Consider the following 23,154-nt stretch of genomic DNA (forward strand, 5'->3'; position numbering starts at 1 on the left):
ATTTTCGGCCTACAACTGCCATTATTATACCACTTTTGTTCGTTTATAATTCGTAAACCAATTAGCCAATATCAATGAAGTTTTCAGAACGTATTATAGTTTATACGAGTTTACAAAATACATCTTTGAAATTTTCGTTATATTGGCCCAGCTAAAAAAGTTGTAAAAATCAATTTTTACTATTGTTTTCGCAATCCCGATCAAATGCATGTTTTCAACATATTTATTAGACATTAGACAAGAGTTACTCTGATTTAAAGTGTGTGTGATCAAATTATACGTGCGTAACTGTAAACATAAATTATCATTTTAATTGTTTACTAGTTTGGAGTATTTAAATATATACATCCGATGTGAAAGTGAATCTAAAGCGAGTGCGAAATACAAAATTCAATGGACAGTATATTGAATATAATTTATTTATATCTTTTCGCTGTCTTCTATAACTATATGTATGTAGCAGTGTCTGAACGTTTCTTATATAATTAAACAAAAGTCCATCGTTTTTCGGAGGTCGACGGAGTAGTTTCGAGCAAAATGTAGTAATTTAAAGTTGCAGGGGACAATTTTATGGAAATTGAAACCTTGTAACCATTCTATAGGTATCACACGCAGTAGTTTCGATATCTCGAGCGTTTCAGGTCGGAACGGTTGGGTCGATAGTGTCGGTAAGGTCGATTAACTGCAACAGTCGATCGTGCATGATTGCGTGTGTGCGGATTGCACCGCCGTTTCGAGGCAGCAGTTTTATTTACTAATTAGAGTGCCGATGTGCGGTAGGAAGCGTTAAATGTGCGTGGAAAATGTCGAATCCGGGCGGTAGTAGGAGGAATGGGGCCATGAAGATTCGTTTGACGAGTGAGTTTATCAAGAAATCACGACGATTCGATCGACAAAGAAGTGTGAAAGTCGGCCCACAGCACGCGTTGTGATCCTTTTCATGCTTTGTATTTGTTGTGTGTTCGATAATATGGCATCGTTGTAAACCTTATGGAGACTTGCTGACCAGATATGTCAAGCAAGCTTTTCGAAACGTTAACCTTTGTTCGTTGCTCGTTGTAGAACGAGCCAGGCACGCAAAAAGATTTCACTAGGGTTTTCGTCCTTTGGTTATGGCAACTCCCTATCGGAGGTCAAGACCCCACCGCGAGCACTCCGGGAGACCGTCAACCAAAAACGTTAATTTCGGATTTGTCACACCCGCATTCGCCCCCTCGTTATTTTACAATGATTCTCACAGAACCGCAACAATCGCCTCAAAGATTTTTCAGTTTAAGCTCGCTCGATCTTGATTGATTCAATGAGGAATCTACTCGAGATCAAATCGAATATGAATAGGTCTAATTAACAAACGTCAGACGCCTAGCGTTGATGCTTGAACTCACGATTCCATTGAAATGAATATTTTCAATGTCGCGCATTTCATAGCCTGTGCACATTTTCAAAATGAATTTTTACCGAAAACAGATCCTCGTTTTTTCTTCCGATTTTTTTTAAAGTATCTATGTTATAGTTTCGAGATTATCGTGTCTCTAGGAAAGCAAGTTTATGCGAACAACACAGTTCTTCTTCGATATAAGACGATGTTTTTTTCGCAACAAGAAAATTTCTATCCCCTCCTTTTCTTTTGAAGTTATCCGCTCGACACCGCTTAGTGACGGAACGAGAGGGTACGTAATATTGTATCCCCTTCCAACGAATGGCTGACCACTTTATGCTCTGCCAGACAAGTTTATGGGGCCCATAAACTTTCTGCCCACTCAGGAACAATGTCAAGCCGAATAGGTAACCTCATTCGCAATACGTCGAACACCGTCCCGAGCCGTCGTCTTATATCGAACGAAACTGTATTCGACTAACTTCAAAATTGAATTCAAGTTTTGTCTATTTATTTGTAATTGATACATCTGTGGTTGTCAGGAAGAACGCCGCATGTCACAATTTCAAAAAATTTGAGTTCATACATTGAACTTTATAGTATAGGATCGATGTATTTACCAGAAAAAATTTAACAATGTCTCTCGCAAGTGAAAGCATTTAACATGTGGCGTTCTTCCTGACAACCACAGACATGTACAACCACGTTATAAAATAATGTTTAACCATACTGTGTCAATTTTACAGTTCTATGTGCCCGCAATCTTGCCAGGAAAGATCTGTTTCGTAAGTATTCTGAACATACAACCGATGAAACGTATGGGAGAACAGTGAAGCAAAAACGATTTGTTCCAGGCCTACCGGACCCCTTCGCCAAGATCACAGTAGACGGTTCTGGCCAATGTCACAGCACAGACACGTGCAAAGCGACGCTAGATCCCAAATGGAACCAACATTATGACCTGTAATTATTTTTGTTGTATAATTGTTTGCAAAAATTACATTGGTTAATGTGTTCTTTCAGATATATCGGAAAGAACGATGGCATTACTATATCGGTGTGGAACCAGAAGAAAATTCACAAAAAGAAAGGTGGCGGGTTCCTGGGATGTGTACGAATATTATCCAACACAATTCAACGACTCAAGGATACAGGATGTAATTTACTTTCTGCAATGATTACTGGAGACAATGTGTGGATGGGGAATAATTGTGAATTTTTGACGTTCCATAGATCAGCGATTAGACCTTTGCAAAGCACACACGGACGACACCGATGTTGTTAAAGGACAAATCGTTGTAGCTTTGTTATCAAGGGATGGTCACAACGGTGCTGTGAGCAATACAGTAGGTCATAATGCTGTGGTAGATGTCCTTGGGGATCTTAGTTGTCCAACTGATTTGCCAGAAGGATGGGAAGAAAGGAGAGCGGAAAATGGACGTCTGTTTTATGTGAATCATTACCGCAAAATTACACAGTGGATTCGTCCAAATGCTCGGTACGTTTCTTTGTAAAGTAAGGTGGTAGACTCGTTTTTCCAGGATTGAAAGGGTTGTGGGATGCGCCATCTAATTTCTCTAGATAAAAGATCATTCTAGGCCGCAATCGCCCTTAAAAGTCCTATTTTTATGTTTACGAGGCGTAATTTGCATTATTCGGAAGCATAAAGCTGCGACACCTTCATGCTGCCGAATAATGGAAATTACGTCTCGTAAACGTAAAAATAGGACTTTTGGGGGTTTAGATTGATCTCTTATCTAGTGCTTTTGATTACTGAAAAACCCTATCTTTCCATTATCGTGAAATGAGATGGGCGCATCCTGCACCCTTGCAATCCTGGAAACGAGACTACCACCTTAATACAGTACTCGGATCCAATAGTTCGTTTCTCAATAGTTCGCCTTCTCCTTGATCGCGTTCGAACGGTTCTCCCACTACTGAGCAAGCATGACTTGTACTCTGAATTTTCTATTAGACTTAACAATGGAATTATACCAACTACACCCGAGCCACCACCACTTCCGTTCTCGGAATTCACTTCCCCCAGTGGTAGTGGGAGTCCTCCTACTCTAACCACTGAAAGTCCTACGAGGTGCACACCCGAGTGGAATGGCGAAGGAACGCCTAGCAGAACACCTAGCAGAGATAGTTCTACTTCGAACACGCCGAGAAACACACCAACAACCCAACAACAAAATAGAAATATACAAAATCAACACAATACAAGGAATATGACACCGGCACCATCAAGGGAACGCCGACCAGTAAGATCATCTGATGAGCAGAATGGCAATCAAAGTGGAAATGCTAGACCGGATCGTGGTACCAATAACAGTCAACCACGGAGGCCTAATCGAAGTAACCGAAACAGAAACAGCACACCTAACAACGAAATGAGATATGATCCTCCACAACCACCAGACTTACCTAGAGGTTATGGTGAGTATAACATTACTAAAGGATTTTCTAACTATAATCCAATACACCAATGTTCCACAGAAATGAGAAAAACACAACAAGGTCAAGTGTATTTTTACCACGTACCAACTGGTTCGTCCACATGGCACGATCCTAGGATACCGAGAGATTTACCTGTCAACGAACTGGCAAGCGAACTTGGACCGTTACCTAGCGGATGGGAAATGAGGCAAACACGTAGTGGTCGTGTCTATTTTGTCGACCATAATAACCGGACTACGCAGTTTACTGATCCTAGACTATCCAGCCAAATTATAAGCAATCTATTAAAGTAAGTGAGCAACGCATTCAATTATTATGAATAGACTACGGATCTATATGCAAAATAAAAATGTTCTGCATTGATTGTGGGAAGCAGAAATAACATAAAAATTGATGTCATCCCTTAACGATTTTGTTGCATTAAAAGCAACATTACAACGTTCTTGAATTTTTAAAATCTTTTACTGTTTTATATTTCGTCCAACCAATTTCTTCATAAATGCATAAAGATCCGCATTTTAATTATGAATATAAGTACAAATTAGTATATGTTTTGCTTATTTTTCCTCCGCAACAGTAGGCAACAAAACAAAAGTACAACTAATCAAACAAGTAGTTCAAATAATTCACCTGCGGTCACAGCTACCACTGAAACTGCAGAGACAGAGACACCAACATCGCCGAGTATTCAATGCAATATAGTGCAACAAAGGCCGAGAACAGAAACTAGCAGTAACAATAATTCACCAACTTGTAAGTCTGACGATGGTGTTCTAGTTAATTGACATTAAATATATTCGTATTTTGTTATCACTATTGATTAAATCCTAGGAAATCTGTTTAATGTTATACGTTGCGCAAAACAAAAACATATTTGTGCATTGTGCAACTTTATCTTATCTGTACATGGATATCTATTTGGCGATCGCTTCCTATTTAATAATCAGTCTTGAACAACATGTCTTTCCATGTTGGACACTTTCTGTTTATTAGAGCTCTGTATTGTAATTAGCGTTTGTATTTTGGTTGCAATGAATATGGTAACTTTAGCTATTGTATTCTGTACATTTGTAATTTTGATTTTAGTGGAAAACACAACGAGTCAAAATGCGCAAACTGTGTCCGAGTTGCCAAAGGAACTCATGGATAATGAACTTTTGCCAAAATATAAAAGAGATCTAGTGGCAAAGTTGAAATGTTTGAGGGCAGAATTGAATGCGCTTCAACCGCAGAGTGGGCACTGTAGGCTTGAAGTATCGAGAAATGAAATATTCGAAGTGAGTGAAATGTTTATATAAAAATCGTCACGACATTCATTTCGATGGAAATGTGATTTTTAATTTTCGTATACGATTGTTTAGGAATCGTATAGATTAATCATGAAAATGCGACCAAAAGACATGCGAAAAAGACTTATGGTGAAATTCCGTGGCGAAGAAGGCCTCGATTATGGCGGAGTTGCGCGAGAATGGTTATACTTGCTATCGCATGAGATGTTAAATCCGCAATATGGACTGTTTCAATATTCGAGAGACGACAACTACACGCTTCAGATTAATCCAGACTCGGGAATAAACCCAGAACATTTGTCGTACTTCCATTTCGCTGGCAGGATCATAGGAATTGCTGTGTTTCATGGTCACCATATCGACGGCGGATTCACAACTCCGTTTTACAAAATGTTGCTGAACAAAGCAATAACTCTAACTGATATAGAAGGTGTCGATCCAGAATTGCACAGAAGCCTCACGTGGATGTTGTAAGTAAACATTTTCGCATACGATTCTCACGATACATGAATGTTAAAAAAATCGATGTTACTTTTTACAGAGAAAATAGTATAGACGGAGTTTTGGATGCCACGTTCTCGGTAGAACACAGTAGTTTTGGAGTAATAAAAAATCACGAGCTAAAGCCAGGTGGTAAAGACATTTCCGTTACTGAAGAAAATAAAAGGGAATATGTCCGCTTGTACGTGAACTATCGTTTCATGCGAGGAATCGAACAACAGTTTCTGGCATTGCAAAAGGGTTTCCACGAACTAATTCCACCGCAGCTGTTGAGACTATTCGACGAGAGAGAACTGGAATTGGTTATAGGTGGTTTAGGAACTATTGATATTAACGACTGGAAGTTGCATACACGATTAAAACATTGTACACCTGACACGCCTGTGGTAAAGTGGTTCTGGCAGATAGTCGAGTCTTACGGAGAAGAAATGCGAGCCCGGTTACTTCAGTTTGTCACGGGAAGTTCCAGAGTTCCTCTGCAAGGTTTCAAGGCTTTACAAGGTACTTAAAGTATATTCTGAATAAGTTCAAGCGTAAACTCGTTTCCAGGGTGCCCATTTCTCGATAATGCAAAGATGGGGGTTTTCAGCGGTCAAAAGCGCTAGATAAAAGTCCTATTAGCCCTCAAAAGTCCTATTTTTACGTTTACGAGGCGTAATTTGCATTTTCGGCAGTATGCAGCTATCGCAGCTTTATGAAAATAGCTTTACGCTTCCGAATAATGCAAATTATGCCTCGTAAAAGTAAAAATAGGACCTTTGAGGGCGTTTGCGGCCTAGGTTGATCTTTTATCTAGCGCTTTCGACTACTGAAAACCCTCATCTTTGGAAACTATTCATCTTTACGAAATATTCAATATACTTCTGCAGGTTCGACAGGAGCTGCGGGACCACGCCTGTTCACAATTCACGCAGTCGACGCACCTAGTGAAAATTTGCCAAAAGCGCATACTTGTTTCAATAGAATAGATATACCCGAAAGTTATCCCAGTTATCAAAAAATGCTTGATAAGCTTACACAGGCGGTTGAAGAAACTTGTGGTTTTGCTGTTGAATAAATAGGTAAAATACATTACCTTATTTTCTGTATAGCATATACTCTGTTTCATAGAATCACTCGGAGTATACATTTTTATAGCAGGGAATGAATATTCGTCGACAGATTTTTACTGTCGTTAAATGAAAAATTAATGTTTGAAGTACCAAGAGATGTTATCTAAGAAGAATAAGAAAGGAAAGAGAGCTAGCACTATAAAATGGAAATGTTAATACGTAGAGTGTCAGCGATATTTCTGACAATGTTTTTTGTACAAATATTCAAATGGCCTTGGTGGTTGTAATGACTGACAAGCGATTGGTATATCATGTATGTGAACACTCTTGTGATTTTCTCACTTCGTCCATGAACATTTTTCAAAATGAATGGTTCCTCAGAAGTTCTGATTATATTGGTCTCCAGCTATTTATCATTCAACGACTGATAGTGATGTGCAAATCATTGCCGTTTCGTTCCGGTAATCATCTTGATTGGCCTAAATTTTGTTTGTTTTCTTTTTTCAATTTTATTTATAGTAATCGAGTTTTCCGTCGTAACTATAGTACCAATAATTTACTCCTAAGATCACTATTAAAGAATTAACTTCATTGTTCAAGATATGATAGGAAGAATCATGCATGCACAAATATGTATGGAAAATCAGTTCTTTCACGAGATGAAAAGAAATTGTTCAATTCTAAACACGCTCGTGTTAGTATTTTCTATTAAACGAAAATGTGAAAACGATCGATCGACAACTACAAGAATCTCAGAGCGCTAAGAATATCTCAATACGTATCATTAATAGAAATCCATTTTTTCTTTCTTTTGCGCAATGTTCTTTCATTCGTGAAAGATCTCACTTTCTCTTGAATCAAATGTAGTAACAATATGCACTGTCAATTAATACTTCTACATTAACTATCTCCCAAGTAATAGAACTTAGTGTCAGATTAATAACGTATACTCAAATTCACGCTACTATAATCAGATATTGAAAACAATGTGTTGGGAATCTAGTATTTTACAAATGTATTATAACACGATGGCTCATGGTGGCTAAGGGGAAAATACAAAATTTGTATATACATACATCATGACTTTAAACGCAAGTGTTACGTTTCTTATTTAATGAATATATTTTAGATTATGCTTTCCATTCTTGCATAGGAACGCGCTGATTTCATATCAACTATGGTACTATTATACGTACTATTTTATTGTGTATATAGGGTGTTCGCATAGTTACTAGCCGACGTTTTCCTCATGAATGATACGTGTATACGAAAAAAAAGGAAGAAAACAGTACCTCTTTTTTCTCTTTTGCGAGAACACGCAGGCTAGTAACTGTGCGAACGTTCCGTACGTTAAGACACTGTTATAGAAAATAAAAAAAAAAGCGTGTTTCAGTATTAATACTTACTTTTGTTGCAATACAAACAACACTTGCGTTTCGGAGTTTCGTAACGCAATCAGCAAATTTTGTTATCGCTGCGCAATTCGTATGAGTCGCAGATTATTGTTGCTAGTTTAGGAGCCAACAGCACCGAATGCGTTTATATCATATAAATAATAAAGTTTAATATAAATTGAGATAAACAAGAGCGTACGACGTGTACGTGAAGTTCTAGCGTAGGTTGAAATCGTGAATCATGTACATTAGCTTTAATTTAAAAAACGGTATAGATATCTTAAGGAAAGAGTTTATTCGACATGTTTATGGAAAGTTCATAAATTTCTGCTCGAATCGACTCTTTTACTTTAGGAATTCACGAAACAATCTATACTTTACTAGGTTTTTTAGTAAAGCATAGATAAACTTATTTATCGCACGGATCCTTCATTCAGTCTCTAGTATTTACTTTTATCGTGAAGATCTAGTGGCTAATAGCACGAATCATCATTTCGTATTATTATTACATTATTGTATTTTATTCTGCACATAACTGTGATCAAACATATCGTAAAAAAAAACGAGGAAACAGTGGGGGACACTTATCAATGGTGTTGTACAACGACAAACCTTTCTACAAATATTTGTTTTTAACATTGTTTTCATTAATGTAGACATCGTTGTGTTTTATACTTCATTCGTACAAGTATCAATCGTTTTCGATTTTGAAATACGGTTCGACTACTTCGTTTCACCCATTTTCTTTCGCTTGGATCATTGAAGAAAGGATCATTCGATTTATACCTAACGACAATGATAGTAATCATGAGAATGCGAAACAGTATTACCAGAAATTTATGGAACGATCTTACAGATTTTGACAAAATGCAATAGCACCGAAATATTCCATTTTTACTTGTTTCTTTTTGATATTATATCTTTTAAACGACTTTGAACTAAAACTTGACTTAACATATCGCGCGTAGTTGAGTATTTCTTGATATTGAATTGCTGACAACTACAAATGAGGGTCTCCCACAAGTTTCTCATATCGCCAACTTTTTTTTTTTAATTTCTATTGCATCTGACGGGAATAAAGGCCTTATTAGTGCCTTGGAGATGATGTCAATGAGAAAAGAACAAAAGTTTTATGTCTATTATATTTTGGAATAAAAATAATGCTGCATGCCATTTTAAGGAATGTCTCGTTAATTCTAAAAAACATCAAAAAATTATCGCAATGTGAAATTACGCAAATGTATGTATAGATTACTATAGGAAAGAGACCCCATGGTTGGACAGCGAGCAGAGATCACTAATATCACCACTTGGACGAATATCAGTAACGAAAATTTTAATCAAGTCAAATCTAAATGTTTACGGAACAGCGGACACATTTACAAATTCATTGTCTCTCAATGTTAGATTCAAAGGAAAAATATGTGTGAGATATTCTATAAGTAAAACGATCAATTTCTAAATCAAGCATATTCGAGACAGATGCGATTAGTCAACTCATGCTCCTACAGAGTCTCTTGGTCAAATAACATATAAGTACTCATTCAATACCGTTGTAGAATTAGCATAAATCAACCAGACACCTTGTATAAGCTTCACCGAACGCTGTTCTTACACTTTTATGACTTCTTCGGCTTTTTGCGCGACTTGCCGTTTAATTCACGAGACTCGCAGAATCTACTCGAATATACTTGATCTAATTAGTGATATGTATACTAAGTAATAAATAGCTTGGAAAGAAACTTAAACACTTTTCGATATGACATACGTATGAATAATTGGTGAGAAAAAATTGGTGTTCATTAATTACGAAATTGTTCGAAAAGGAAATTTTCAACCAAGCGTTACGTGCAATTACGTGCGATGACATAAAAAATGCTTTCAAGAGTGATTAACTGCCTAATTACGCAAATCTAGCAGGAGACAATATTAAACAATGAATTAAGGATAAATAAGTGGTACAAAATTAGAGAAATGATTTAAAAACATATCATATACAGGAACATTCGTTGCAATTTCAAGTATCGAATGTGAATGTGAATTAATAAAATAATTTTTAATTAAACTATGGGTATGAATGCTCTCTTAAATTACTTGAACATTTAGTGATTTATATGCAATCAGAATTGTAGTACTGAAAATATGTGGCGGTCTGATTTTAAATTTAATGTTGAGTATATATATATATATATGCTGTTCTTGGTATTCTGCCAAGTATAGCAGGACATTTTGCAGATATATTTCTACATTTTTGTATTTGGAAAATCAGAAACAATTGTCTGCCCTATAAAAGAGCAATAACGTATACATAAAAATGAGGAATCGTTTATTCAACAACTTACACATGGATTTTCTTGACTCATTTATCCAAAGTATGTGTGAGAATTACAACAAAATTGCGAATATGTTAACTACACTGCAATTACTTTATTATTATTGCTATTATAATCGTCGTTATTCTAATTATTGCGCAGAATCTTCAAAACACAATTGTATATATACATCTTTTTCTTTTGTATTTTGGATGAAATGTATATTTTAATAAAATATCCAAAGTATAAACTTTTTTACTATTGTCTTTCTATTATATATAAAATGCAAACTGTACTAATGCTTTATTCTTTAGATTATTTTCAATTATAATTTTAAAATGTTATATAAACTTGTTGAAAGAAACCTATATAATTTGCTACGCATTTAACTCTGTAAATTATATTTAGTAAATAAAAATGATGCATATCGAGAATGTATTCAAATAAAAATGATTTCATTATTTTCTATCAGAGTATCCTCTCTGTTATTATATAAAATCACATATACTCTTTGATGAAATACAATGAAATATTAGAAAATATTTTTGATTCGATTCCAGGGGAATCTAGGGTTGCAGTTGCAAGGTTGGCAGTATCACTATGTCACTATAGTCCAGGTTTCGCCAGGTTTCGCGTTTCGCGTAGTAAACGTTTGTTGATAGTTTATATTTTACAGTACACGGTGATTGATTCGTAATATGTGAAAGAAAAGTGATTGTTTTTGTGTAATAAGTGTGTAAACCTTGTTCTATAACATGGCTAGGTTCGAAGCATTAAGAGAAGAATACAGTGTAAGTCTAATGTGAATAAATTATTCCAATTTATGACTTGCGTTTAGGTTATACGATTATTTATCTACAACATGATATTTATTTCCATTTTAGGATTATTTACAACAATGTTTCAAAGTGCCAGATGTACAAACGTTTCAAAAGAAGTGTACAGTTCTCTGTACCAACGACAGTGATAGAAAAGCAGCAGTTGATCAAGCGCTAAGAGACAGCCTTCTAATAATTTTATCGGAGCATGTGCCAAGCAATGTTCAATTACTCGAAACCTACATTACGTTCTGTATCGACCTATGTAGAAAAGACTTAGCGACTGCGAGTATGCCTGTAATGTTACTCAGCGATATATTCGATTCAATGACTCTAGATAGATGCGAGCAGCTATTCACCTTCGTAGAGAATAACGTTGTTGTATGGAAAGAAGAATTATTCTTTAGCGCTTGTAAAAATAATTTGTTGCGTATGTGCAACGATCTACTCAGAAGATTATCTCGGTCGCAACAAACTGTATTCTGTGGAAGAATTCTGTTGTTCCTTGCCAAGTTTTTCCCTTTCTCCGAGAGATCTGGCCTTAACATTGTAAGTGAGTTCAATTTGGAAAATCACACTGAGTTTGGTTCTGAAAAATCTGAGGGAGATGATTTGGAACAAATAACTAAGGTCGACGATAAATACGAGAGCAAAGTACCAATCGATTATAATTTGTACAGAAAGTTTTGGGCTCTGCAAGATTTCTTTAGGAATCCGAATCAATGTTACCTGAAAATTCACTGGAAAGTATTTTCAGCAGTAAGTAGTTCAGCAGTAATTTTGATTAAAAGTTTATTACAGATGATTGTTGAAATGTTTTCAAATGAACTTGATGTTTCAGCATGCTTCCAGTGTCCTGTCTGCGTTCTCGTCGTTCAAATTAGAGGAGCAACGCAGTTATCCTGCGACGTCTATTAAAGTAGATTCTTCAATGGAGGGATCTCATAAAGAAACTCCTTATTTCGCGAAATATTTAACGAACCAGAAATTGTTGGAGTTACAGCTGTCCGATTCGAATTTTAGACGATATGTATTGCTGCAATTTCTCATTCTTTTCCAATATCTTAATAGCACTGTGAAATTCAAAGCGTAAGTATCTGCGATACATATATACACACCTTTTTGTATACTTATATTTTATTACTAGACAGCGGATCTTTATGCATTCATGATTAAAATGAGCTGGTGTAATCAATTTCTATTTCACTCGAAAATTTCTATTTTGCATAAAGATCCACTGTCTGTTTATTACATATTGAACCCATGATACCTTTTCATAGAATTGCACATTCTTTATAAATTATTAGTAAAATGACTTTTGAAAGCTATAAAACGATGTTTGTTTTCCAAAGCTTCCTTGCCAGTGGCTATGAGACAAGGTCTGCTTTCCTTAAATAGTGCTTTCAGCTATCTATGTCACAGAGTCTCAATAACTTTTGTAATTTTTAAGTGAAACACATGAATTGAAGCCGGACCAAGTAGACTGGGTAAAAGGTACCACGGATCAAGTTTACGCGTTACTGACAGAAACGCCGCCTGATGGCCCAACATTCGCTGACACTGTTAAAAATATATTAAAACGCGAAGAACATTGGAATGCATGGAAGAACGATGGTTGTCCAGCATTTAAAAGACCTGCTCCAGAGTCTAGTACCGACACAGAGGAATTGAGGAAACCGAAGAGACCAAAACGTCGAATCGGAGATGTTATCAGAGACGCCCAGGCAGTTGGAAAATATCATATGGGAAAGTAGGTCACTCTTCAATGATTATATTTAAATCTAAATTCAAATTCAACTTTCAATCATTATATTTAAATCTAAAAAATTTAATTCTTTCACAGTCCAGAGCTCACGAAACTATGGAATCTGTGTCCTAATAATCTCGAAGCATGTAAATCAAAAGACAGAGATTTCTTGCCATCTCTGGAAACATACTTTGAGGAAGCCATTATGCAACTAGATCCTAATGCAATGGTTGAAGATGAGTATAAGTAAGTAGATTTTACTTTTTCATTTAGGACTTATTTAATTTCTTGAGTGATTCATGCCGTTTTTCTATCTTATAGAAAAGTAAATGATGGAAACTTTGGATGGAGAGCATTGAGATTATTGGCTAGACGTAGTCCTCACTTTTTCGTACATGGTAATTACCCTATCAATAAACTACCTGAATATCTCGAGACAATGATAAAAAAAATTGCCAAAGATCGACCAGTGAGTATACTTTGATTTCCTCATAGTTCTTATTTTGATCGATTAATCCTCAAATTAAATAATGTCTGACAATTAAAGCAAACGCAATCCGACATAAAGTTGGATACAGAGGAGACTCCACCAACCGATTCAAATGATCAAGAATTCAACGAAGATGTCTTGCAAAAAGAGAGCGAACAAGTGGAACCTGAAAATCCAGATACGAAAGGCCGAAATTTAATTAAGATCACACCAGAGATGGTGGCGAAACTATCGGATGTATTAAAAAACGATTGGAAGAAATTAGCAACTAAACTTGGGTATACGAACGAGGAGGTAAATATATGCAATATATTTCAGCGCAATGTGTGAAAATTAACCATGAGATAATCAGTAAAAAAAGTTTATCAATTGTTTCTTTCAGATCACATTCTTCCAAGGTAAACCAACGCCGTACGAACAGTGCAAAAACATGTTAGAAATTTGGGCAGAAGAAGATGTGGACGCGTCTATGGAAAATTTGGCGTACATTTTGGAAGGTTTAAAGTTCACGGAGGCACTAGATGTTTTAAATTCTTAATTACTTCATAAGAGAGACGAATATTACGATGGATTTTAAGAAGTGTACAGTACTACGTGAAATAAATTTTTTCAATTTCCCTAATGAATGTCTTTCATTATCAAATGCGACCCCATCGATGAACTTAGAACTATTCATTTTGTTATTTGGTGCATTCAAATATTCTGGGCTGGGATTGAAAAAGTCGATGGGATACGGTTTTCGTTTTTTTATTTAGAAAGACAATAATAAAGTGTACAAATCATACAAAATTTCGAAACAAAACGGTCCTTGGTGCAAACTATATCGAAGGATAGTTGGTTTTACATAGGGATGTCAAGATCTACGTACGACATCAAGGGAATCATTCGATACGAATTATTCGCCAACAAGCATGCTGACAAACCTAAACATGTTAGACCGACGATTTCTCTTTACTTAATCTTAAAATTACTGTAATGTTAGTGGTATCGTATTTTTCTTCGAATTATAGACACTGACGTAAATTCGATTTATGCTCGATGTAAACGCAGACATTAATCACGATTACATGGCGACAGTTCGCAAGATGGCAACGTTTCTCAACGAACTATAAATAAGTTATAAAATATTGCTACGTATATGCTAGTAGTATAGAAAGCTTTATCAACTGTTACTTGGTTTAGGCCATTTACTGCGTTCTGTCTGGTTCTGGATTGCAATTTATTCCGATTGTTTCTAAACATACGGGAAATTTTCATAGAAGCTCCATCTTTTCTGAACACCTATATAACTTTTCGCACAAAACACAAGAGAAACACACAAAATCACAAACGAGTTATCCGAAACACATGCATAACAAAAATAGATGTAACAGTTAAAATGACGGGAAAACCGACTGTTTAATTAGTACAAGCATTTTGGTTTAAGCCGATCGATTGGATTGGAGTCTTGTTAACGATTATTGCGTATATTGTTAAATATTATTCAGTCTTCTACAGTTATATGAATCGTCGGGAAGAACCTTTCGTATTCTTAAATTCTTTTAATTTACCTCTCTAAATTGAATCTGCTCATTTTTGTTATAAATCCATAAAATCCACAGTCTGATAGAATCAAATACAACAACACAATCGATCCGCCAAAAATATCCCACACGTTTAGAACCATTCTATGGATTGCAACGCGTTGATCGCGAATTCTACACGGAGCATAAATCCGGTATTCCTGGTTTCACGGAACTGAATGGCCTTATGGAATCGTTCGTTAATCAACTCGTTTTCTTACATATCTAACATACACACTCATATGTAATTGGCTAAAGTGTAAATGCAATTCGATCGCGGATATGATCCTCTTTTTTATTTTAGGTCGTAGGACAGTCATTAGTTTTTAAAGTTAGTATGCTGGTATCGATTTTATTTCTCTCTTCATTTCCATCCCTTATCCCTTAAAAGTAAATAATGACTTGTGGCGGGCATTCTTGTCACGACTTTAAGAATCTCTTCTCGTAATAGTGGTCTAAGTACTGGACGTTTATCGTGATGTAGGGACTCTTAATGACGTCTAGCTGATTAGCCCGGCATCGAAATCGAACATCAAAGTCCCCAGGAGCGATATCCCGACAGATCAAGAATGCAGGCAGTCGATATGACACACTGATGAACGATGTCTAGACGATCAGTCTTGTTTCTTATAAAGAGAACGGAAACCTCGTGTAAAGCGTTGACTAATGACTCGCAATTATTGGATTATAACCTTTGGAGTTAAAGATAGACTTTACGTTCTTCCCTCTTGTTTCAGAAACGAGATGTTCGCTGTTCGCCGGACTCCTCTTCCCCGTTGACGCGACCCTTTCTCGTTAACAAACGACTCTCCGATCGATCTCGACCCATTCCCAACGTCAAAGGATCAAGGAGACAGCAAGAACATCTCGATTCCTAATTGCGTAACGAGCGAATTGCTTTGTTTATTATTTTAGTATATCGGGAGTGGTTAATTTCCCATCAGACCATCCAAGTACTCCTTGTAATCGGTCTCCGACATCTCCTCTTCGTCCTCCGCAACTTCGATGCCCCTCTTCCTTCTTGTGGTCTCGCTGGTCACTTCTATACAGAGTAGCGCGAACTTGTTATCGCAGGAATAACGAACTTGCTCCAGGAGTCGGCCCCCTGTCAAGGGTGAACCTAATCCGTAACGATCGGTACTGCTTGAATGCCAGGCGTCGCAGTACGTGTCCATCGCTCGATCCCCTAATTTGTGCGATCCATGCCACGCCACCTTCTCCGGCCTGAAATCGCGGCAAAAGATTCACTGTGAATTCATTGTTAATTTGCAGTTTTAAACTTGCATGAACAGTTTTTTACGTTCGCAACGAAAATCGAAGCTACGCGAGATCAAGAGAAATATTGTAAAATTCGTTTAACTTTCATACGTTACGTAAATCCGAAAAACGAACAACACTTCTTGGGCAGGGAATTATAAAAAGTCACGTAGAGACGAACGAAGTTTAAAAGGGGATTGCAGACTCGCATTGTTAATTAAAACGGTCGAAGCTCTGTTCAGTATTCGATAAACGAAGAATCTTTTCCTTTCTTTTATTCAATAACAAATGCGAACATTTTGGAACAGTGAAGATGGATAATTACCACGTAAAGTCGGTGAGGATATTTTTCCCATTGAAGCTGTAAATTCTAGGATTCTGCGAGAAATACGCGCCATTTCCGTTGAACATTTCTTTCCAAGAATTAAAAAGGACGTCTCCCTGGAATGTCAGAAGTATGTATATACATACATTATACAATATATATTGTAGGCAGCCTGTGTACTCGAAGGAGAATTACTGTAACATTGAAATATTTACTTACACGAACCTTCCAGGATTAATATACTTTGGATTCGCAATTACCTTTATGTTGACAATGGGAAGGTCTCTATCTCCGAGCCTCACAATGCTGTCGACGTTTTGTACCCTGGAGCTAAGGAATGCACGGAACGTACCCCTTAGTCCTGCTCGGTTTGCTTGTCGATAACAAGCATAGTCTGCTCCTCGCACACCGTGCATGTCCCCGGTAAATGGCTCGTTTAAGGCAGCCATTCGTAACTGAAAATTATGGTACTGTTGTTATCATTTAGCGCGTGTTACATGCAGCAACAATTACAGCAGTTCCATTAAAAGCACACACGAATGTATTTGTCTTTCCGAAACAGGGTCCCAGTTTTCACCGACAATATTTCACCGACTCCAGATTTCACCGACAATAACTTTGGCCGACAACGTCTTTAACCGACAACGATTTTGAGGGGGGGTTTAACTATTTTGTACTTTTACTTTCTGTATTAAAATATAATTATTACACTGTAAGAAGTTAGATGTAGTCGGTTAAGGGGGTGTCTTGTTTCCAGTTTCCAGGATTGCAAAAGTGCGGGATGTGCATTGATGGGGATTTTCAGTAGTCAAAAGCGCGAAATAAAAAATCAACCTAGAAATTTAAAGTCTTCCTCGAACTCCTATTTTCGCGTTTCCGAGACGTAATATGCATCATTCGGCAGCGTGTAGCTCTCACAGCTTTATGAAAATAGAAAAACAAGACAGTGGCCTAGATTGATCTTTTATCTAGCGCTTTTGACTACTGAAAAACCTCATCTTTGCATTATCGAGAAATGAGAAGCTTGCAATCTTGAAAACGAGACTACCCCCTTAACCGACTGCATCTAACTTCTTATAGTGTAACAATTATAATTTCACACAAAAGTAAAAGTGTCAGTGTAGAATACTTAAAGAAAAAAATGTCTGCACTATCTTTAGAAACGATGCTACTGTCGGATGATGCCGTCGTCGACTAAAATCGTCGTCGGTTAAATTCGTCGATGATCAAGGTCGTTGCCGGCCAAAGTGGTGCTCCCTGCCTTTTATGGAACATTTCTCGCAAAGTTCTGCTAAAACGAATGACTGGAAGACGAAGGAGGGTCGTTGCGAATGTATGATCAAAATTATAAGTCGCTCGGATAGATTGTTTCCGAGTAATCCCCGGGATAAGACTGAAAAACCGATTAAAGTTTAAGTACCGTTTCGATAAGCTGGTCGGTTTATGGGAAGAAACAAATACGCTCCTATAAAACCCCTATTCCACTTCCGTTATTACAATGAATTACGCAATCGTCCTAACTGTACATCGTTAAACTACAAAACTAAAAACCATCAGATCGGCAAGATTAAAATTTCATATTCAATTTCAATTTATCTCTTCCGATCACAGGTTCCTGACAACACTTCTCTGACAGTTCTCAACTTCACGATTGCCCCATAGGACTTTAATTAAAAGTCAATACCCGCTATGGCTGTATGACTACGGAAGAAAGAAGACGAACGGGGGGGGGGGGGTGGCGTACAATGTTAACACATTACCGACCTGTGATTATTGCATAATTTTGAAATATCTATGGTACATGTGTGTGGCTGAACATTTTTTACCGGAACCTTCAATAGCAATAGCAATTTTCATTGTGAACTAACAAGTCACCCTCAATAACGTCTTCTAATAGTTCCATTTAAGATTGCAATGTAAAAGAAAATTTCTATGCTTTTTTTTCGTACAGCACAATTATTGAAAATCTTATTAATAGGCTTTCGGTAGGTAAAGTGTTAAGATAAGTGGAACGAAGAGAGTGCGAGGAGGAGCTAATCTTCGTGTTCTCTCGTTAGAAATGATATGAAAAGGTTAATTGCGTTCGGAAACTTACCATTCGAAGATACCACTTGGCAGCGGGAAAGGAGATTCAATTGAAATTAGGCAATCCATCGATTCGTTTCTAACTAATGTTTTATATTCAACAGGATTAAAATAGCGACTCACCCCTGTGCCATCTGCTTTCACGGGTATCTGGTTGATCAGGTTGGAAGCCTCGAAAGGTGGATTTGCTGGGGGTGGTGTCGTGGTCGGTGGTGCTGGAGTAGTTATGGGAAGAAGCGAGCCCAGCTGGAAAGATGAACACGTCTAATTAAATCTACCCTTGCGACGTCCTCCGTTTGACCAGTATGAAAATGATTATACTAACAGCAATATATTGCCAGCCGTTGTTCACTCGCACGAGCAAAGCTTGTTCGTCAATGATGTAAGCCAGTGTTCCAACCGGACTCACAGCGGACATCTGGGACAAGAATTTTTTATGAAATTGGATCATTTTTCAACTTCCGTTGCGTTTAACGTTGATTAAACAGATTTACTTTTGTCATAGCTTCCGTATTTTGGAAAGTCACCGCTCCTGGTACGATTTTCGTCGTGCTCTCTAATGGACCCCTCGTCGCAGTGGTTGCAGCACCTTGTTAAAACGTGTACATGAATCATGTTGAAATTGGAACAGCTTAGTCACAAAATATGCACATTCGTAAATTTATAATGGAATTCTGCTTTGGATGATCAATGAAATTTTCTGGAGAGTCTACAGGGTCATTCCATGCCAAATAGATCACTTTTAAATATGTTGTAGTCCATGTGTAATTAGGGGAGGTTTAAGTCATCATTCTGCCGGCTTAGAATTCGTTTAAAAATTACACGCCTTCGACGTTTACAATTTTTATCTGAGAAACTGTTTGTCCGATTGAGCTATATACATTTTTGTTTCGTTCAGAAAGGATTGGGTGATTATAAAGTAATTTTTTCAGCCTCGATAATTAACTTTATAATGTCGAAAAATATAGACAAATCCTTTCCTCGTGTTTGTTTTCGATGTCTACATTTTTCGCGACATTATAAAGTTAATTATCGAGGTTGAAAAATATATATTTTATAATGGCACAATCCTTTCTGAATAAAACGAAGGCCTGTAATTTTTAAACAAATTCTAACTCTAACTAATTCGCTGACTTAAACACCCCTAATTTCACCCGGACTACATACATATTTTATTTAGAAGTAAATCGTCGACGGGTGACGTGAAAAAGTGATCGATTCGGGATGGAATGACCATAATACAAAGTAATATTTTATTTGAGCGTGCTCTACCTAATCGATCTTTCAATTCTTTCAGTTGCTGTAGTTCACGAAGAGCGTTCAATTCGTCCAGTCTAGATCGGAGTCCTTGCAGCGCAAAAAGAAAGGTTCCGTTTGTAATTCTGATATAATTGGTGGAGGAACGTGATTAAATAATTGTAATTATATCCGTGATTCTTTCACCTTGTCTGACGCCATAGTTGTCTCTTTCACCGAAAATATGAGTTCTACCGCCGTGTCCTGAATCTTCTTTTTGACCAGCCAAAGACATTCCCGGTGGTCCCGGTGGTCCTGGAGGACCTGGTGGTCCTGGAACTGGAATGTACTTCCCTTGAGATCCAGGTAATCCTGGAGCTCCTGTAGGTCCTCTTTCACCAGGAATACCGGGGAGACCTTCATCTCCTTTCTCCCCTTTCATCTATATTGGCACGGATGCAAATTTAATACTTTCTATTACAGTCGATATCTCAATAAATTAGATACTACGTCTTGTTTAGTACATGTTTCATAATGAAATATGCTTACAGATTCCATCAGGAAAAAACGAATGAATTTATTTGTACCGATTAATCAAACGGTAGTCCGCGCAGTAGTAAATTGGTAATTCGAAATTGGAATTGGCGGCGGGGTATGGAATAACCAGTAATTAGAATACGAGAACGACATTATATTTTCGTCGATCTTCTGATGTATAAGTAATTTAATCACTGTCCATAAAGAATTCTTTTTCTTTCCAAAAAAATGTCGATCTTCGAGCTCCAGTAATTTCGTACAAAAATATTTTAAAGTATCCTAGCTGTGCTCGTTTCACAGGGCGAATTCTCTAAAGAATAACCCAAAAAGAAACTCCGAAAAAATTGAGTTCAGCAGCGTGAAATTAGAAAATTCGTCGTACGAAGTAGTTCAAAGATTGACACTTTTAAAAATACCAGTAAACATCGGTTTAGATGTAGGTTTTGCACTCCAAATTCACACTTATGCAAATGAATGTCACAATTATGCATTTATTTATAGACACACGTGATACTTTAATTTTTTCAATTTATTAATCAGGAGATGGCTACAATGAGTACACACATCTACACACAGTTTTCATACATTACAAAGTTAATGAATTGGCAATTGATTTGATTCCTTTTTTACAAAAACTTACTTAAAAATACTTTGTTTGGGGAAGGTTGAAATTGATCTGCAAAAGGGTGAACCTGATTTGCAAAAGGGCGAATTTGGAGTGCAAAATCTGTATCTGCACAAGTACTTGTGAAAATTTATTGATCTTTAACTTTTAATTACTCGCATACAATACGTACAGTATCTGAACTTTAAATTTAGTGTTTCAAGCATAAACAAAGGTATTATCGACGACACTAGCAAATATTTATTTTGCATTGAAGTAGTTATTTTATTCAATGAAAATTTCCTTATGTTGGAGTCATACAGGGTGAGTCTCGTAACGTAACGATCTCAAATAACTTGTAAGTTATTTGTTGTACAAAAAAATGTTCAAACAAATGTTGCATGGTTCCTAGGGGGACATACAGTGCCTCAATCAGATTTTCGTTACTTCGATTTTTTATCAAGATATAGAGGTCACCTTCAATTTATTAAATAGAATGCCTAATATACACTCCTCAAAAGAATTAAGGGATCACTTGTGCGAACCCGAAAAATTGGTCCCACTTTACGTGATCATAACTCCGTCAGAAATTGCCGTATCGATATCGTTAAACAATGGTTTGAAAGCATGAAACCTCGAGTTTCAGATGCTCTGTTTCAAATTGTTGCTATGTTGGTTTTTTACAAAGTTATAGCGAGATGAAGACAACATTGACGGTTAACAAAAATTTGGTGCAACTTTGGAACATCACACGGGGAGCAACAAATTGTTTTGATAAATCGCGTTAATATCATTTGGAAGGGCTATCTTTCCTGTGTAAATTGTGTGGTTGTTGAATATTGTGCGATTTTTTTTTATTCGAGTTATTCAACATTGAAGTAAATATGGGCTTTTTAACTTTAACTGGCTCCAGAAAGTGAAAAAATTACCGTAGTATCTTGTGCAAAAAAGCAATAGAAAGAGCGTTTCTGTCTCTTCAAGGTACTCTTTTTGTTGTTTCATTTTCATTAACATTTCGATGTACCAGGTGTTTCTGAAAATATGCTTAAAAAATCTCAAAATTTGAAAACGGCGTGAAGAAATCTACGGCAAATGATATATAGCATGTTGTATGTCCCCCTAGGAACCATGCAACATTTGTTTCAACATTTTTTTTGTACAACAAATAACTTACAAGTTATTTGAGATCGTCACGTTACGAGACTCACACTGTATAAAGTTTCATGCGGACAGTTATGTAGAAAGCGGAGTTAAAAAATTTGAAACACACGATCAACGTACATCACAAAAGGGTAAAATTGGAATGCACAATCTGTATTGATACTGAAATAAAGATTTAGAGGGGAAGAGAGCGATATATCATTTGTCAGCAGTAGATGGACAGACGGTTCTCGCGCCGAAGGAAATGTAGATATGTCAGTTTCTTCGAACGAGTGCGAATACACATAAATTATGTGTTCGGGAAGCGAACTGCACGGGATTGCAATAAAAGCGTCGGGATGGGCTTATGTTCGCGCTGCTTTTAAACCGAACTGTAGTGAATTAAATTCTGCCAGGAGCATTCGCCAGCGCTTGTCAGTTGTCAACGGGCGTCGCGGAACTTTCGATGAATTTCTGTTTGTCGGGCGCCGTATATAAATCGGGTCGTGGCTTCAGTGACCGATAAGGATAGTAGAGCCACCAAAAATAAAAAATAGAAAAAGATAGAAACGAAACCGAGGCGCCCGTCAAACACACACTTGTATTAATTTCCGTCGCTGCCGTCTTTTTACTTCTTGTTCAACGAGACTTGTTGGTGTACCCGGGGTGATCTACGAGCCATGGTACAAGACCGAGGTTGCCAAGCTGCTCGTTCCCCGGTAAAAAATGTCCCGACTGTTTGAACTTGTCCGCCTGCAATCCAGTGCACGCGGACCAGTCCCCGTCGATTTTTTAAATAAACAGGTTCGAACAGACTGTAGTGCGGCCTCGCCGCCAATAAAAACACCCGCGAAATATTCAGTGAATTAATACGCTTTTTGACATAACATTCGAACATTTACGAACACAAGTATAATCACGTTTACCCGTAATGCCTTATTGTTTAAGTATAATGAAGCTTATCATG

General features: G+C 37.0%; 3 protein-coding genes across 9 annotated transcripts in view; 2 read left to right on the forward strand and 1 right to left on the reverse strand.

Annotated features, from left to right (window-relative positions):
- The first annotated feature begins 675 nt into the window (after positions 1-675).
- Smurf (SMAD specific E3 ubiquitin protein ligase) lies at positions 676-7,704 on the forward strand. Of its 3 annotated transcripts, XM_076435609.1 has the most exons (13): positions 677-858; positions 2,125-2,163; positions 2,233-2,341; positions 2,402-2,535; positions 2,612-2,876; positions 3,354-3,817; positions 3,878-4,127; positions 4,416-4,591; positions 4,925-5,115; positions 5,200-5,597; positions 5,669-6,129; positions 6,498-6,689; positions 6,766-7,704. In XM_076435609.1, exons 1-12 carry the CDS (start codon positions 804-806, stop codon positions 6,683-6,685), a joined length of 2,730 nt encoding a protein of 909 aa, XP_076291724.1. In that variant the 5' UTR covers positions 677-803; the 3' UTR covers positions 6,686-6,689; positions 6,766-7,704. The 3 variants fall into 3 exon arrangements, with proteins under 3 accessions (XP_076291725.1, XP_076291724.1, XP_076291721.1); XM_076435610.1 differs by having other exon boundaries at positions 676-858; positions 4,419-4,591; positions 6,498-7,704; XM_076435606.1 differs by having other exon boundaries at positions 6,498-7,704.
- A 3,292-nt stretch (positions 7,705-10,996) lies between these two features.
- Positions 10,997-14,063, forward strand: Hpr1 (THO complex 1-like protein Hpr1). 2 transcript variants are annotated; one of them, XM_076435611.1, is made up of 9 exons: positions 10,997-11,177; positions 11,271-11,963; positions 12,046-12,293; positions 12,557-12,583; positions 12,655-12,954; positions 13,048-13,197; positions 13,273-13,420; positions 13,499-13,735; positions 13,824-14,063. In XM_076435611.1, the coding sequence occupies exons 1-9, from the start codon at positions 11,142-11,144 to the stop codon at positions 13,977-13,979; spliced, it is 1,995 nt and encodes a 664-aa protein (XP_076291726.1). In that variant the 5' UTR covers positions 10,997-11,141; the 3' UTR covers positions 13,980-14,063. The 2 variants fall into 2 exon arrangements, with proteins under 2 accessions (XP_076291726.1, XP_076291727.1); XM_076435612.1 differs by lacking the exon at positions 12,557-12,583.
- An 822-nt stretch (positions 14,064-14,885) lies between these two features.
- Positions 14,886-23,154, reverse strand: part of Mp (collagen XV/XVIII-type protein multiplexin) — a 295,739-nt gene continuing 287,470 nt past the window's right edge. The window contains exons 16-24 of one of the 4 annotated variants that reach the window (XM_076435602.1): positions 20,114-20,348; positions 19,943-20,017; positions 19,165-19,259; positions 18,996-19,088; positions 18,794-18,916; positions 18,681-18,695; positions 16,846-17,040; positions 16,586-16,701; positions 14,886-16,227 (exon numbers count right to left, since the gene is read on the reverse strand). In XM_076435602.1, coding sequence (XP_076291717.1) covers positions 15,933-16,227; positions 16,586-16,701; positions 16,846-17,040; positions 18,681-18,695; positions 18,794-18,916; positions 18,996-19,088; positions 19,165-19,259; positions 19,943-20,017; positions 20,114-20,348 — 1,242 coding nt within the window. In that variant the 3' untranslated portion in view covers positions 14,886-15,932. The remainder of the gene's footprint in view (positions 16,228-16,585; positions 16,702-16,845; positions 17,041-18,680; positions 18,696-18,793; positions 18,917-18,995; positions 19,089-19,164; positions 19,260-19,942; positions 20,018-20,113; positions 20,349-23,154) is intronic. The other 3 variants (XM_076435604.1, XM_076435603.1, XM_076435605.1) reach the window with 3 other exon arrangements.

Source organism: Lasioglossum baleicum, chromosome 12 (genome assembly GCF_051020765.1).
Source record: "Lasioglossum baleicum chromosome 12, iyLasBale1, whole genome shotgun sequence".
Taxonomy (NCBI): Eukaryota; Metazoa; Arthropoda; class Insecta; order Hymenoptera; family Halictidae; genus Lasioglossum; species Lasioglossum baleicum.